The sequence below is a fragment of the Cynoglossus semilaevis genome, chromosome 9, assembly GCF_000523025.1.
Source record: "Cynoglossus semilaevis isolate Cse_v1.0 chromosome 9, Cse_v1.0, whole genome shotgun sequence".
NCBI classification, from domain to species: Eukaryota; Metazoa; Chordata; class Actinopteri; order Pleuronectiformes; family Cynoglossidae; genus Cynoglossus; species Cynoglossus semilaevis.
In genome coordinates this window covers 17,932,110-17,950,273 of record NC_024315.1, presented here as the reverse complement: position 1 = coordinate 17,950,273, position 18,164 = coordinate 17,932,110, and the positions used below count along the sequence as shown (strand labels likewise).

General features: G+C 40.1%; 1 protein-coding gene across 1 annotated transcript in view; it reads left to right on the top strand.

Annotated features, from left to right (window-relative positions):
- Positions 1-18,164, top strand: part of rptor (regulatory associated protein of MTOR, complex 1) — a 209,177-nt gene that overhangs the window by 63,136 nt on the left and 127,877 nt on the right. The window contains exons 8-9 of the mRNA XM_025058498.1: positions 5,300-5,402; positions 6,465-6,547. Coding sequence (XP_024914266.1) covers positions 5,300-5,402; positions 6,465-6,547 — 186 coding nt within the window. The remainder of the gene's footprint in view (positions 1-5,299; positions 5,403-6,464; positions 6,548-18,164) is intronic.

Sequence of the window (18,164 nt, the reverse complement as noted above, 5' to 3'; positions counted from 1 at the left end):
ATCATTAACATCCAGTAATTTATTTGAGTTATTTTCCACGTGTGGTGAGAAATCAAGAAGATGACCTTCAGTGTATGCCAAGAACAAACGTAAGTGAGAACAGATTTAAGGCAGTGTAAATGGCAGTGTGTCTTTGTGTGGGGGGAGGATGTGGGAGCGGTTATCAGGGGAGTCTTCTGCCTATTATGTGCCCGTGACAAACGACTCAAGAAAACATCCTACTGTAGTTTGGTCCCTGTGGACTCTTTCAATACTCTGACAAACCCCCACCCTCTAATTCTCCCTTGAGATCTGCTAATTGTAGCAATTAATGGATAAATACAGGTTATAGGTATCACCTCAAGGCTAGTTTTAGATCACTTGCAGCCACAGGTCAGGTCTTAAGACTCTTCAGTTGGAAATCCAAATGGGGACTACTTGAAAATGAATCTTTTCTCGTTGCTATATATTCAATACTTGGATTTTGTTCAGAGAAGCTCATCTGCACTTGTGCTCTGTTTTACCAGCACATCAAAAACAAACACAAGGTTGAAAAGTTCAACCTGGATTTCTCACATGCACGATACATTTTTGCTCATCGAACTGCCCACCTACTCAAAGTTGGATTCTCAACGCCTCACTGTTCTAATGCCTGAAAGAATCTTAAGCGTACAGAGGTCAACAGTGTTAACGTAAACCCCCTGCAGCTTCGCAAACTGCTTATATATTTATTTCTTCTCTGGTGATTACAAATGTTGACCCCTCTCTTCCAGTTTGAGTAACCTGATGTTAAGAATGCAACAGCATTGTCTGTTTACTATCAATGCTAACAATTGCTAACAATCATTTTTTAAAAAAAAACTCAATATATCGCTGTGCATATTGTATTGCAGTAAATTGCAATATATCATATCGCTGAGTCGTGATACGTACGGTATTTACTTAATACATACCCCTAATTGAAACTTCCGATCTATACAAACAACACCCAATTGTTAGTAGCGCTAATTCAGTTCAGAAAAACAAACTAACCTTATCGCTAACACGACAACTCACCGTGTCGTAAATACAAACTAATACATACGTGGCAACATCAGCAACACAAAAAATTAGCCATAAATCTTCGCTAATCAAAACATTATGATATCATCTTGACTGCTCCACTTTTTATGTTTCATCTTCTACTGTCGTCCCACCTTGGTCAAAGTCGTATTTCCTGTGTCTTTTAAGTTTTCCATGTCAGTTCCTGTTGATACTTATAGGAAAAAAAAGAAAGATCACCATCTTTCCCTGGAGAGTCAACTGTTTTTCTTGACATTTTCCCTGCTGTGGCAGCTACGTATTTTTTTATTTATTTTCCAACACAACGTGAACTTTACATTAATAGTCTGCTGTCTGCTCAGCTGTAGTATTTTAAAGGGCACATGTGTTCTAGTTCGTTGCAATTGAGTCACACTGTATGTGTGTAACATAGGTGTGTGTGAAATGGGTTTTTACCCCAGGACACAGCTCTAGATAACTGTTGTAGTGTTCATTATATACATTTATTTCTTTATTTTTTTTATTGTTAGGTTCAGTCTAAATTTTCTTTTCTGCTTTTGTTGATCTTGTTTGGTTCATTTGTCTGTTGTTTTCTACGTGATGATGCTTTATGTCAAGCTGTTAGTTAGTTGGTAAAAAAAAACGTATTAATTAGGGATGGCTCAGTCTAATGCTCACGATCAATACTGGTGTGATATTGGTCAAAATTTCAGGATCAAATGTTGAAAAAAAAAATGACTATAGCATGTCCAATCTGGTACCTAAGACCAAATGCTTAACCTAACCTTGCGTGTAATGCAACAGCAGCATGTGTTAGCTGTAGCAGAAACAAAGGTACCAGATTGGTATCGGCAGATACTCCGAGTTGTTGTGTTGGTGACGGACAAGAAACGACGAGAAATAGGGATGCACGTAATATTTTGCCATCGAACCTTTATTATCAAAACAGTGCGGCTGAAACGGGATGTTTCGATGACATGGGCGAAAAACGAGGTTAGCACGATGATATTTCATCATGACTTAATTGAGCTGCTTTATCAAGATTGCTGCTTGGGCGCGGGAATGAAGCCGCTAACATGAGAAATGATACAGGTGCGGAGAATGATGATTGATTGATGACGAAGCACACATCGCCGGAAAAGAGAGCAGAGCGCAGAAATCGCGACCTACAACAATCATTGTTTTGATATACTATTTTTTTTAAAAATTTTTTTGCTATCTTTTAGCAGTTGCACTTGTTTTGAATGCACTTTTTGTCATAGTCCTACAAAGAAAAGTATAAAATGCACTTGACTTAAATGCGCATTGTGTTTCAAATTTTACATAACCATTTTTAAAAAATTTTTTTTTTTTGGTGTTTCATTTTTTTGGCTTTGGTTTCCGCCATGTTAATCTGGGTGCAACCTCAAAACGAACGGAAATCACCCTGTTGGTCAAACTCAAGAGTAACTGTAAAAAAAAAGTCGGAGTGCTTAATCAGCAGTAGGGCCACCATCTTTGTTCTCCACGGCTTGATTCTTTATCGACTTTTCCGTCATTTGAGCTGAAGCTTAGTGTCATGGGAGGTTGGATCATTCCTATACCAGAAAGCCTCCAGTTCTTTGAAAGTTAAAGGAAGTGAAAATCTTTGCAGTCGGTCCCCTGAAACCTCACCCAGTTTCAGATGTGAGAGCTCTGGAGGTCTTCTTGGACTTTTAGCATTTTTTCTCTCCTCATGAGCCATTATTAGATGGAAAGTTTGAGCCTGCTTGCACCAAAGCTAGAAATAGACAACTGTTCTTGTCCGTAAGGCATGTAAGTTTGATCAGCTGTGTGGGATTTTCTTTTTTTTTTTAACCAAAAGTACAGAGGTCGGGCTGTTGTGTTTTTTTTTTATCTGTAGATCAGAGAAGCATGGGAAAAAAAAATAGAAAATTTCTTTGGCCTGGTGGAGTTTTGGTCCAGAGGCGTTGTCTCTGTCATTGGTGTGGAACCCCAGGGTTCACCTCCTGGGCAAGTTCGAATCAGGGCGGTTGGTACCTTCCAGTGGACTCACCACCTGCAGGAAGGTTTGGGGGGTTGGTACGGTGCAGTGTGATTTGGGTGGCGGTCATGGAGACTGCTGCCCCCGCGACCCAGTAACGGATAAAGATGGATGGATAGATCTTTGGTCCGTTTTTAGCAAATGGCAGCGGGTACAAAGAAGAGTATTTTACCTTAGAAGCATTTACTGAAATAAATATTAAAGGTCATTCAAGGGATTCATTGGTAGATAATAAGTAAATATATAAATGTAGTCATTCTAAAGGCAAGAGTTATGCAGGAACTTGCCATCAGAAAGCTCCGGGTTCATTATTCTAAAGGCAAGAGTCATGCAGGAACTTGCCACCAGAAAGCTCCGGGTTCAATACCACCTAGTCCCCAAATTCCCAGCTTTAGTCGCGTCGGAAAGGAGAGCCCGTGTAATAACTGCCAAATCACGGAGCAGATTAAGACTGCGGCGCGCTGTCAATAAAGTCTCATTCAACGCCACAAATGTCCCCACAGTTGCTCGGCGTCATCCATTCCTAAAACAAATGGATGGAGCCATGGCTGTCTGTTCCATCCGGTAGCTTTGGAATTTTTTTTTTTTTGGTCTGAATTAGCAGACGAGCAGCCTAACTTAGCCAATATTCTTTTTATGAAGCACAGGAGTGTCCGCTTGCAAACATGAAAAGACTATCACTTAATTGGGCAGCTGCCCGCATTGTGGAGCCAACTTTAGCACAGCGATGAATTTAAAAGACATTTATTGGGGAGGTGTAATAATAATAATAAAAAAAAAAGCTAATTATAAAATGTAGTTGCAAGAGTAAGTAGTCAAATCACGTGAATAAAGGCAACGGAAGGAATTCATTAAAATCCGCTTATTGAAGATGGTCTTTCAGTATCATCAATTGAGGAAATATTTTAGTGTGAAACTATTCTCCAACGTGGGCCAAAAGAAACGCAGCGAGCGCGGAAGACGAACTGCTGCCGATTTCCATAAAGCGGTAAAGGTTTGCTCAGTCATTTCACAGGGATCTTTATTAGACAATGGCGTGAAGGATCTCGTTCTGTGGCTGCTTTTCCCCCCCCCCTCAAAGTTCAGTGTCAGTTCACCGTTGCAAAATGAAGACGCGGGGCGTTTCGCTGAATACATAACGAGGGGGCACATAAATATAGGAGGTAAAAATCCCAGCAACTGGGGAAAGCTTTAAGGAATCGTTGGAGCGGTTAAAATCTCTATGAATCAAGGCTTGGCTAATCATAATGTCCGGCTGCTTCAAGCATGGTGTCCTTTAGGGGGTGCTGTGATGAGAGGCGCGGTCAGAAACAAGAACTGCGACTTCTCTTGCATCCATAATCCTCCAAATCCGAGTCCAAGTTTGAAGGGTTCGACACGCTGGCTGCGACAGCTATAACTCAACAGAGCTTGTAGCTTGTTTACCGAACCGCAGTGTTGCTGGTTCTGTCATGTAACAATAAGTCAATACTCATGTGGAGGGGGTGAAAGGTACCGTTAATGAACCATGCAGGTGTGAGAAGGGGAAGCTCTAAGGGGGTGAGTGTGTATCCGTGAAGCTAAGGTGCAAATGTTGAATCCCCCCCCCCCCCCCCCCCCCACTAGCACACTGACCTTTCACACGGTGGGTGGGGAAGGCAGAGGGTTGCTAATTACCCACCTACACAACAACAGCCTTCCTGACGCTGCCCACTCAGGACACCACCTGACCTGCAGGCACTCACCACGCGCTCCGTAGGCGTGTGATAGGCCCAGTATCAAATCGCACCTGGGAAAGGTCACTTACCATTACTGTGTTGACGGATGTGCGATGTGATTTAAAAGTGCGGTTGACCACATACACACACGCAGTAGTGCGTGACGGTGGATGAGACGTTGGACAGAGTCGAACTATAAAAAGTCATGTTGACAGCAGCTTCGTTGGTTTATACATGGGTGATAGAATTCCGGCAAGTAAGAGCAGAAAAAAAGTGACATTTATCAGAACACTGATTTAACCTGTCATGGTTTTTATCAGAGTGATATTATTTTCTTGAAAGATGCACGTGATGCAAAACGCCGACGGAACGACAGACTCAAGGGTGGAATTCATTTCAGTGCAAAATGATTAGATCTAAACCGATTGAATATAATAGGGAAATAATAATAATAATAATAATAAAAATGATTCGATCTAAACCTGCTGATTTTCCTTGAGGTGAAACACTTGGATTTCTTTCACTGATCATAGGTCTCAATCTGTGTTGTTTCCCTCAGATGAAGACCGTCAGTGTGGCCCTGGTGCTGTGCCTCAATGTCGGCGTTGACCCTCCTGATGTGGTCAAGACCTCCCCGTGTGCCAGACTGGAATGTTGGATAGGTGGGTCTCTCCGTAATCTGGAATTGAAAGAAGAAAAAAAAAGATTATTCTTCTGTTTGTTTTCTTTCTTTCTTTCTTCTGATGCTTCATCTCCTTTTCTGTCTTGTCCTTTGTGATCTTCTTCAAGATTGTTTTTTTTCGTCTGCTTTTTCTTCTGATTTCTACGTTCTCTTCTTTTTTTTTCCCCGATGTCCCCTTCTCCTTTCATTGTCCCTTTTACTCCTTCCTCTTTTTTTCCTTTTTCTGCCTTCTTCATCTCCTCGTTCTACGTTCTTTTTCTACTTCTTCCTCCATCTTGTTCTACCGCCGCTCTTTTATTATTCTAATCTTTCTCTTTATTTCCTTCATTTTCCCCCTAGTTCTGCCTTCCTTTTTTCTTCAACGTCATAGATCATACTCTTCTCCTTCTCCTTCTTTTTTTGTCTCCCCTTTGTTTTGATTTTGTTTTGTTTTTCTTTTACCACCTTTTCTCATCAACCTTCCTCCCCTGCAGCCTTCCACCTGAGCATTCATTGATTTCAGCAACTTCAGAGGTTCTCTCTGATAAGACAGTTTGTGAAACAGATGTTTATACTATAAACCCGAAAACAACCAAAGTGCTTCGGTAAATACCAGAAAAACTCCTCCATCACACAGCAATATATACGGGCTCTGCTCAGAACAGCATATCAGTGTCTCCTACCAACAGGCCCATATGTAATTCTCTGCCTGCTGAGTGTAATTTGATATGTTCACGATCCATATTCTGCTTTTCTTCGTGCTATATTGACGCTTCCTCATCAATAATTCAAATGCAAAGCCAGCTGCCTTTTCCTTCCAACTACTGCTTTTGATTTTTATAAGAAAGTATCTTTTGATGTCTGGACATGTATTAATGATCGGGGCGTTTTGAACGCACCTCATCACTGTATGTGTGCCGTATATATGGTCGGTTGTATAAAGTACATGGCTGGGTGTGTCACTTGTATTCGGAGGGAGTTTATTTTAACCTGTAAAAGTAACTATCCTCTGTGTGTGTAAAGTGAGTGTTGTTTTCACACCCGGTTTGTGTTCGCTCTTCAGATCCTTTATCGATGAGTCCACAGAAGGCTCTGGAGACCATCGGGGCCAACCTCCAGAAGCAGTATGAAAACTGGCAACCCAGGGTGAGTGGGTTCAATGAACCAGCATGTTTTCCTCCTTAGGCTGAGTGAAATCTGAATTTGTGTGGTTAGAAGTGTGACCCTGTGACTATGTAAGGCCTCCAAGTCTTGAATATTGTGACCACGGTCATGTTCTCACCGATAGTTTGTTACGTTAATTGGACAAAGTTATCCCCCACTTTAGGAATTTAGTTTCGTTGGTTCTGGCAAACACTGCCTTGACTGCGAACGTGTGTCAGAAGTAGCTTTTTACACAATCGTGTAAAATTTTCACTTCCCAGACAGTTTCTTGGCTCTCCGTTGCACCGAGCGACAAACACCGTTCTGGCCCGGGCGAATGTTTAACTGACAAATTGGCTTGTTCAGCGTGTGAACGTGATGTATGCGAGCATGGAAACCCGTTTGGCGCAGGGTGTCACGGTAAATGTGGTGGCCCGTAATTCACTGCGTTTACGTTCAGTGATGGTTTGAATTTGTAAGAGGATGAATGGCTTCATTGAATACATCTGATGCTCTTCTATGTGCGCCGTGCCAACAAACGCCCACCTGATCTCCACCGTGATTCATTGTGTTTTATCCACACATATGTATATGAAGGCTTCCTGCATACTCGGCTGTTTCACGCCTTGATGAATTTGCATCTTTGCGTAAATAATTTTGAAGTCCTTTGGAATTTTGTCTTATTTTTAAAAAAAAAAAAAAAATCTGTATCACCACTCTTGATATAATCGCTCTGTGTCATGTGTCATGCACAGCTGAATTAGTCTAGTCTAGTTCGGTTTCGTCTAGTCTAGTCTGGTCTGGTCTAGTCTAGTCTAGTCCAGTCCAGTCCAGTGTAGTCCAGTGCAGAGTTCCCCAACTTTTTGGTACGCGGTAATACTGTGCCATCGTTAAGGGTTCATTAAATTTCCAAAATAAAACATCTCTTAGACTTTATTCTGTTAGTATCAGCGTCTGAATGACCTATTGTGTTGAAATTACCAGATTATCTTTGAATGAAAAAAAATAAAGGGATATGACTGGATTATTTTTGAATGAAGTAAATTAGTAAAACTCAAGTACATTTTTGTCCCACTGCGGCCCGCTACAAAATGACCTACGGACCCGCACCGGTCCCCGAACCGGGGGTTGAGGTCTAGTGTACTCCGGTCTAATCATGTCTAGTCTATTTTCGTCTTGTCTAGTCTATCCTGGTGTAGTCCAGGTTTGTCTAACCTGGTCCAGTTTAGCTCAGTTTAGTCTAGTCCAATGTTGAGTCCAGTCGAGTCAAGTTGAGTCGAGCTCTCTTTCCTTGTGGTAGCTCCTTCCAGCTATTTCTTTTTCTTAACAGTCATTTTGAGAATGAGGAGCGGAAGAGACCTGCACAATCAACGGCAGATCTTATCTTCTGAAGAGTTAGTATTCCAAAATGCAACGCAAACAAGGCCTTGTAATTCACTAATCCCCTTACATATTTTTTAGGCCAGACGGCAAGAAAGTAATAGAGAGCAAATATATGAGGATGCCATTGCCACAGCTGCTAATAATTGAATTTTGGAGAGGGATGATTTGGACTGTCATATTGATATAAAGGTGCGACTTGCCCACTTACGGTCCAGATCTGTCTGCTGTAAAGATGCCGTTGTATTAAGAGTAATAGAAAAACATTGACTGTTGAGCTCAACTCGCGTTGATTGACAGGAAAAAAAAATCCACACTTGAACTTCTGAACTCTCGGCTGAGACATAATGACTGGACTCGTGTTTTCACTATCCAGTCTTTGTCTGACCCGTCATGTGGGTAAAGTCCAAATAAATAAGCAATCACTCGAAATCTGATCACAGTGGAGAAGCCTGGCAGCTTCGGCAGATATTGAATCTGAGCTTAATTTCAAGCCACTTGAAAAATAATATTTTTGAGGCTTAAATTTGATCGCTTCTGTGGAGACTTGACTTTAATGAAATGTAGAGGAAAAAAAGACACAGAGATGGATCAAATCTGTGTGAACATGGCTTCCGAGGAAACAGCACAGGTAGAGATAGGTAGAAGAAAAGCACGAAAGGTGAAAGAGAAACGGCCTGGTCACACACTACGATTACTTTGATTAAAACTGTTTAGTGCCTCGGCATCATTCTTATGTGTTTAGTAGATAAAAAACATTAATTAGCTAGGTGATAATATGTACAAAAAAAAAGTAACAATTAGTAAGAATTCACACCAGGACTTAAAATCCTCAAAACCTGTAGCTATGTGTTGCTATATTTAGCTATAATTTCTTAATTTGTTTTTTTTAACATTTTCTGAAAATGTCAGACAAAATAAATTATGAAAAATTATTTTTTTATACAAAATAGTTTAATATTTTTGCATTAAAAGGTTAGGTTTCACGGCAAGATTCACATGTGATGGCTCCGTAACTGACCAAGAAAAAACATTAGCATGTTATTAGCTAAAAGAGGTTATTATTAGCTATGCTATTAGCAAGGGGATATAAAGGTTAGTAGCCTAAACTAACTACTAAGTTGAAACTCAAATAGAGCAATTATGATAATATTTTAAATGTCACTCCTTAATTCTAATTGGTTGAAATATAAACAATACAACGCAAGAAAGATTTAAAAAATGTTTCTTACTTTAGGAGCTTAAAGTTGACTTAAAAGACCAGAGTCAACCAAAAAAATAGAGGTAAATAGTCGTCAGTAACACCAGGGGAACAGAAGAAGGAAGTTAAGTGGCTGATTTTTTTATTTTTTTTCTTCACATTTTTCCCCCTCCTTCAGTTCTGCAGCACCACTGCAGAATATGATTGACCAACACAACACTTACTTTCATAAAGTGTTGACAAATGAGTAAATAACGCGGCAGCTTTTACCTGCTTTGTCAACGTGATGGGAAAGCCGGTAATGTGCTCATTTCTGAAGGTACAAGCTCCATCTAACAGGTCATTTCACATCCTCTGAGGAACCGCTGCCATCGTGAAAGCACTGCTCTTTCGCTCCGTGGTCCTTATATTAACACTCGTGGCCAGAAAATATACTCACCTTCTCTATTAACGCTCTCTTGTCTCTCCACTTTTTCTCCGTGATGTTCTCACTCAATAAGAAATGCATGCGTTTTTCAAGTATTGCTTTCTATTGGACGCTATACCGTCATGATACCTTTGCACAAAGTATGTTATTTAACAAAGTGACTTTTATTTTTTTTTTTTATATAATGTTTAAGGCATCACACAATTACTCCCGAAAAGTCGGAATGGGATATATCACTATATCCCATATCACTATATCACAGTATATCCACCTTTTGCGATGTTTCGATAATCGCTTATCGATTTGAAACCGCACCTCAGACCATCAATGAATTGTCGTCCAGTATTGTTAACTGCATCTGCAGATGATTCCACCGCTCCCATCCCTCTTTGAAACTGTAGCACGACTCGATTTTGCGGTAGTTTTCAACTGTAGCCAAGGTAACTGCTGTCCATTTTCAACTCCACGTTGAAAAATTGGGCAAAAATAACCACATAAAACGCACACACGACCTCTTCGTTACCAAGTAAAAACCCAAAACAGTTGGTGCCAGTCACAGTTAATTTGTTTACTACTCTCCCGAGTTGCTGCCTCCCACGCAGTCTGTTCTACGTCACCTGCATCATTAGCATAGCCTGCTAGCAGCCAGTCAGTGATAAGGAAAGTGATGTGAGGTGACACCTGACGGCTGTCACTGAGGCGGATGAGTGTTGTGGTGACGGCCGTGGACACACACTCACACACATATAGTTAATGCCCTCGTACCCACTGTCACTCATTTGTGATGCCGTCTCAGAACAACCTTATGCTGCTGCTCACTTTCTAGTTTGACTGTTTTGAGCAATGCTTTTACACCAAACAAGAAAAAAAAAGGAATTTTAATTACTTTTTGCTCTATACCGTTCCCTTTAATTTCCCATTCATTAGTCATAATTGACAGACCATTTCATTTGTGGAAACACATTTTCCTGCTCTGTAATCATTATATTACACTTGCAATTAGTTGTTCCTGTCGTAATTATATATTTTCGACACTTTCACGTCAGCAACAATTTCGCTTCAATATCACGCTTGCGCCAGTTTTCCATAACTTAATAATGAACACATTACCAGATGAATCAAATCTGTTTTTCATGTAATTGAATTGTGTGTTTTTTTCCAATTAAGTAATGTACGTTCTGTGATTTCAGCGTATAAATATAAGTAATTAGGGATGTCCCTTATGTAACCCTTTTGTCAAAATCCATTATGCCGATATTGTTCAATCTTAATTTTGTATTTCGATATCACCCGACACCAATATATGCAGCTGTTGTTCCCCATTACTGCGGTAAACGTCTTAGGACCCGACAAGTGATTTCAGCAGATTTGGCGAAACCCAGGCATTGCATTACAGATTTTTGTTTCACCAAATCACCTCAAGCCTTAAATACCATCTCAACGGCCATGCCCCAATGAACACAGGGCAGTAAGTTGGTCTAAACCAGGTGGGACTCGCGGGCCACATTAGTCCTAAAATTGAACAGGGTGGGCCGGGTCAGGAGCAGATAGATGCAGTGTTGGTGTGAACTGATGTGAAAGTCATGCATAAAGACTAAAATGCTTTTATCATTTTCTACACCACCTATTGGGGAATCGTGGGTATTGCAGGGAAAAGGCAGAAGTATAATGATAATATATATATAAATTATATATTTAGAAAAAGTTTGGAAAAGCTGAACGGGCCACATCTGGCCCCCGGGCCTTAGTTTGCCCATGCCTGGACTGATGATGACTGATATGATTGCCAAATGGATTGTGAGGGACTGTGGTCTAATATGATTGTTGAGGACAAGGAGTTTGATAGGATCAAGACCGTCTTTTCTTCACACCTTTCCACGTCTTTCTTGGTACTTGATTCAGAGGAGAAAAACTCTGTCGCCTTCGTCATGGTTCCCCGCTTCTGCTGTTCTTTAATGGGTGGTTTTTCCCCGTCTTTTATTTGAGCACAGACTGTATCAAACTCCGAGCTGCTTTTGTTTCACGCAAAGGCACCAAGCAGCTCCGAGTTATTGCAGTGCATTACTTTGACTCCAGTTTCTCTCTGACTTCAGGCTCCTCTCCTCTCCTCTCCTATTCCCTTTCAAGCCTCTCCCGTTCTCCCCGCCTTTACTTTATCTGCGTCATTACTCCCCCCAATCTCAGCCCACTGAGCCATGTTTTTGCGATTGAGTTTAATATTTACCCTGTTTTTTCCCCTTCTTGGTGTTTGATGGATAGTTTCTGAGATGAAAAGCGGCCCTCTTTTCATTCTCACGTCAAGTGGCAGTTTGAAAACCACATCAGACTCACCGCAACCTGTTGCAGCTCCCGAGCAAACAGATCTTCTCTGGTCGGTTTCGTCCGTGCTTTCATCTGCTTCGCTCTCTCTCTCTCTCTCTGACTGCGTTCTGTCATCTGTCTGGCTTTGTTTTCTTCTATGCCCTGACGCCCCGCCGTCCACTCTCTGCATTATTTAGCAGTTAGCCGGTGCGCTAACAATTTACTGCTAATGTGTTTAAAGGGCCTGGCTTTTATCACCCTGGAAACACTCAGCTACACAGCGAGAAATTGTTCCTGATGTGAGGAGAAGCAATGAAAGCAGGATTGCTGCGATTGTTTCTCAATTATTGCTTTTATAATTTTTTTTTTTACCACTCTGGAGCCGGGGGCTCGTTTACTCTTAGTTTGTTGGTTACTGAGCCCCAGATAAAACAGCGTAACCGGCACATATCTGATACTAATGGAGGCCAAGGTAATAAAGCTGCGCAGTAGAGCTCAACAATGATATGGTCCAAACACCACACGATGTAAGAGTGGTGAGAAACACAACCTCTAAATGAACAGCAGGGGTGGGAGCTGAGTATTTCTATCATTATAATCAAATGGCTATATATAATAGTAATAATAATAATAATAATACTTTTTTTTCATAGGCGCCTTTCTGTCACCCAAGGACACCTTACAATGAATACAAATAGACAGCAGATATAACAATACAACATAAAAAAAAAGCCAACAGATGTTGATACTAAATATTCCTATTGAATAAAATCTTGTGGTAATCTGTTGATAATTTTTTTTAGATTATTTAATCTGGAGGAGGGGCCATGGTTGATAAATTAACATTAATGTTAATTAAATATTTTTTTATTTAATTTTATTTAAATTATATAATTTTTTTAAAAATAAGTTTTGCTCTTTAGCCTGTTTATATTTTTGGTTAAAAATCATTTTCTTTAATTTCGAGTCCAAAAATATCTCAATTCTTGTGGGTACTTAGTTCATATTGGTTAATATATCGAAGTGTTTATTGTTTTACTGTTGTTTTAATTATGAATATAAATGTATTCCAATTATTGTTTTACTGCAAATTAATTATGAATATAAATGTATTCCAATATGAATTAATTCCAAACGACTGCCCAGGTCATTCTTAAAAAAAGAGGTTTTTGATCCCACTGGGATTCACCTGGGATAAATTGGGTTAATAGTTTATATATTTATATAACATAAAAATTTAAATCAAGTGATATATTAAGATTATATAGATATCTTAAAATGGATCAAATGAATCAATAATAGAAAGTCTCCAGTCTCCTGACTTTGGTCATGAAGTGCCAGAGCTCCGTTTGTACTTCCACAGGAACCAACTGCCCTTGAGCAGCCCTGCCAATCAGTTGAATCCAATTTGGGACGAATTGAAAAGCAGTGTGTGCCGGAAGCTGTAGAGTGAATAACGCGTTGCGGAAACCGTGTTTAATGACCTCCCCCCTCGCCTCTTCATGTGCACTCAGTCCAATAGGAGCCACAGAAGAGAACCATTAGCCCACTGTAAGCCTTAAAGACATCCGACCAATACGTCTATAAACATGGTGCTTATGAGCAGGGCTAGAGTTCACTGCTGCCCCCTCTCTCCTGGGGGACAGAGAGGGTGTGGCTACTTATCGATCTGTCCTCCCAGCAATGCATATCACCTCATAAACGTCTCTGCAAATGACAGTTTGGAGACCTGGAATCGACTGGTTACCATGATTAAAAGGAAATTTATGCTTTTATTGAGTTGTCGCTGAGTTCTTAAATCTTTTTTTTTTCATTCAACTGTTATAATAGAAATTACAAGGGGGCTCCTCAATTTTACGGTGAGATGTAACTTGATTTTTGCCTTAAGTTAGAAGTAACATACGGTACCGACGTACGCTAACACGGTGGTAACATCACGATCTAGGACAGAGAAATCTAAAGCCATAATGAAGGGCAAAAAACCAACACAAGCGAAAGAAAGGCAATGCAGCACAAAGTAGTCTTCCACGTATAGTGCCGCGTTAAGAAGTTGTACAAAACACTGTACTTTGGAGTGGACTTTCCGTAGGGCTAGCGTTTTTTAGATTTGGGGCATGTAGGGCTGTCAAGTAGTTTGTTTTTTTTTTTGTTTTTTTTTTTACTGTTCAGAGTCATTCGTCTGCAAACAGACAATTTTTAAGAATCACTACTCTTAAGGAATTCTCTAATCAATTAATCTGTATTTATTATCTGGATTAATTTTGCTGATGAAAATGTTTAATGATGAGTTAAATACAAATTAGAATCAAATTTTGTTGTAAATAGAATCTTGTGAATAGGCAATAGAGGAGAATTTGCAAGTTGGAAATCAGTTGTTTTTTTTTAAAAAAAAAAACAAAACAGAAAATGACGAGTCAAAAAAAAAAAGTTAAGACATTTTTTACGTTAAAATTCCGAGGGGTGCCCTATATTGTTAACAAATTTTCATCTAGTTCTTTCCTTCTGTCCGAGGATTACACAAAGAAGGAATTCTTTAATGGAAACACTATTTATAGAAGTGTTTAGACCTAAATGAAAAGCTTTGATTTAACCTCCTGTTGATTGTGTCAAATCATCGGTTCTACTGATCCTGAAGTCATAGTTTAGAGTTATGTGAATGTATGTGTCTATGTATACTGTAAATTACTCTTGACATGATTTCTAACCCATGACTCACCTACGACTGTAAAGGTTGGGCTGTTCTCGGAGAAATGGCAAGCGTTTGGCTATTATTACATCCTGTCAGTGTGTGTGTGTGTGCGTGCGCGGGTGTTTCTGCGTGCATTTGTTGGCGTGTGCCCTGTGTAGAGGATGCTGAGCAGGAGGGGACGGCACGGGAGGCAAGGAAGTGAGTCACTGAGCAGAGATTAAAGAGACACCGCCTACCTTTTATTTAGCCATTTTTAAATCATCCACATGTAAAAAAAAAAAAAAAGTAACTCCAACGTCCTCACCAAATCCGGTAGAACCTGATCCACGCAGGATGTGGGAAGTGGTGTGTGACTGCTGTCGGCCCGGATCCAGACAGAGTTGGGTTTTCTGGGAATTGAACTGTGGGGGAGCAGAGCTGGGACAGAAATGTCCATCAGTGAGGACATTTTTATGTGAGTCACCTGACATAGTTTACTGCTCACCGCCACTGAAAAGAAACATTAATGTTTATTGCCATAAACAGTAACGAATGTTTTTTGAAAATAAACTCTGCAACATAAAAAAAACACATTAAAAAATTCACTTAAAAAAACACATACAGTGGATTTTTTGATAAATGGATGTTCATGTTGCATTGCGTTAGCAAAGATATCGTGAGCAAAACTGAAACATATCACATCTTTCAATTGCTGTTGCTGATGCTACTGTTACAGTCTGTGTTATCTCACTTACTCACAGTGACAGAACTCAAGTTTTTTTTTTTTTGTTTTTCACTAACTCACAGTGAGAGAACTCAAGGTCAACAACAGTTTTTTTTTTTTTTTTTTAATCGTTCTCACCCTAGCATTTTAAAGCAATGGCTAATAAATAATAAGCCGCGTGTTGTTAGGGAGTAAATACGGTGTAAACGTGTTGTTTTTCCAAACAGTCACAATCAAAACATTAATAATCCAGAGACCTCCTTGGTGTGGCATCATCAGAGGCTGCGTGCTCTCATCATTCGTCAAGTCTCTTTACTGCCTAAAGTGGATCCAATTAAAGGGTGAGTTCTTCCAATTATGCCCTCAACAGATTGGGATATCAGTCTTCACGTCTCCTCTGTCATTAGCGGCGAACAGAAAGTCTTTGTGTCGCTCGCGCCGAGATTTAGCTCCCCCTGTCAGCTGCTCGCCGCCATCCTTCGCTCCTAATCTGTCTCTCCCACCGTCAGTCACGTCCACGGCCCTTCTTTGTGGCCTTGATTGCTTCTGAAAGCGAGAACGTACACCTCTCAATCTGCGCTAATTACTCGGATGGTCCTCTTTGCGGACCGTTAATGTGCTTCTTCTCCTCCTTCAGGCTTCAGCTAATGGCTGCCCTGACCCCTCCTCCTCCTCCTCCTCCTCGTCTTCCTCTTCTTCCTTTTCTTCCTTCTCCTGCTCCGCTGCTCATAATGGCCAGAGCTGTTCACACTGCTGGTGTGTGTCTCAGGGCAGTGTGGGATAACTGTTTCCACAACCTGACAAGCAGTGGCCTCTTAATGGGCTCATTTCACAACATGATTCTCTGTCCATGTTCAAATGTAATCACACTCAACCCTGAAATTGAGGAAGCCATTTTCGGTGGCAGATGGCCACAGCTTGTTAGGAGGATCCAGAGATGACACGCGTCGGACTTCATTGCTTTTTACAGTGAGGCTAATCAAACGTCCATCTGGTAAATGTTGAACTAAATGACACGACTCTGATCATTTACATTTCGGCCTTTCTGTCCGTCTACTGTACGTGTGGACAGTTTTATTTCAGCGTAATACCTCCACATGTATAAACATTTTTCAGTGTTATTTTAGAAGAGAATCTGCCGAGTTTATTGAAGGTTTTTTTCTTTATGAAGCCTTAAAATTAAACATTCCAATAACTCCCTGGCCTAATGTTTAAGTAATATATTCTTCATTATTACAAACTTTACTTCGTAAAAAAAAAAAAAAGAACATCGATTCTTGGGTTATTCAGTTCGAAGATCATCGTAAAAAAAAAAAGAACATTGATTCTTGGGTTATTCAGTTCGAAGATCGAGCGTACATTTGTTTGGTACGAGATTTTCAGTTCCGTCGCTGAACAACTTGGTGTTGATGTAATGTGGTAGAAGAACACTACTGGATAAAACTTTTTTTTTTACAGCCAGTTTAAAAGCTCTCTAAAAAACCTTTAAGAGCAGCTGTGTGGATCTGGCCCAGAGTTCTTTCTTTAACTTCTCATTGTCCCTAAGCATCATTAAAACGAAAGTGCTAGTCTTTTAAGGATTGAAAAGGTTCGTGAACCGCCATAGGCTCTGGACAATCGCTCTTTTAAAATCTTAGCACTTTACTGCTTTATTTTATTTGTTCCTCGTGTTCCACCGTAAAACAGTCATCGACTCTCCTCCTTCCTCCCTTTTTCTATCTTCGCTTTTTACCTGTTGTGTTATCTATCAATTCAAACAACTCTTAGAACAGCACAGATTACTGTACATGTTCCGGCCTTAGTATGTTGTTGTGCCCAGTGGCCCCTTATGTCTCCCTGTCATAAAATTAGAGCATGACAATAATAGTGTGCATAGAAATGCAGTGGGCTACTGTGCTAAAACGTTTTCCTTCTACGTATCATTCGAATGCCTGGCTTATCTGATGCTGAAATGTCAAATATGTCCACTTAGCGTGACTGTGGAGTCTCACCTAAGGAAATACCGCTCAGCGTCACTGTCTTCCTCGAGATTCAAGGTTGCTGTATTTTGTCAATCTGAGGAGATTTCTTTGAATAACGTTATAGATAAATACACAATACGGAAATACCAGGATGATCTAATAAACTTTATGTCAATTTAAATAGTACCTTTAGACAAACACAAACTGGCATTGATCCTTAGTATTGAACCGTTGACTGTCAGGTTGATGTTTGAACCCAACCGGTCTCACTGTCCTCTAGTTCTTGCACAGCTTTGTTGTCAGTTGTCATTATGGTCTTTGAATATCTGTATTTTAAACCATATTGAGAGAATTTATGGCGCCTGCAATAACGTTCTAAGACTTTTGGGCTGTGAGGCAGTGTGATTTGTAATCTTTAGCTTTTTTTTTTGTCAAAGATGCTAACGCGGAGCTCCCCAAGCTTTGATACTGAATCTATAAATTCTTAAAGCCAACGAAGAGGTGACGTGACCCCAAGTGTCCTTGGTGTAAAATAATACCATATTGATCCAGTGGAAGAAATTATATTTGGGAAATAACCCTCCGTTCCTGGCGGGTCAGAGGTCAAGGTCAGGTCCAAACTGGTATCTTTTGAGTCTGGAGCAAACACACACATCTTGTCCTGACATTTCATTTCTCATCTGAACCTTGTGTTTAGACTTTCATACCACAGGGTCAACAGAGTTACAGTGACTATTCACATTTAGGAGAAAAATCATTTTTGTCATAGACATCATTTTACTTTTTTTTTTAAAAAAAAAAACAACAACATAGGCATAAAAATACTTTGTTTGTTTTTCCCCAAACTCGGCTTCAAGAGGATTTGTTCAAAATGTTCAAGTATTGCGTTTGGATGTGGAAAACATATAATGCTTTTTAATGCATTCCTCTGTTTTTTTTTTTTTTTTTTTTTTTTTTT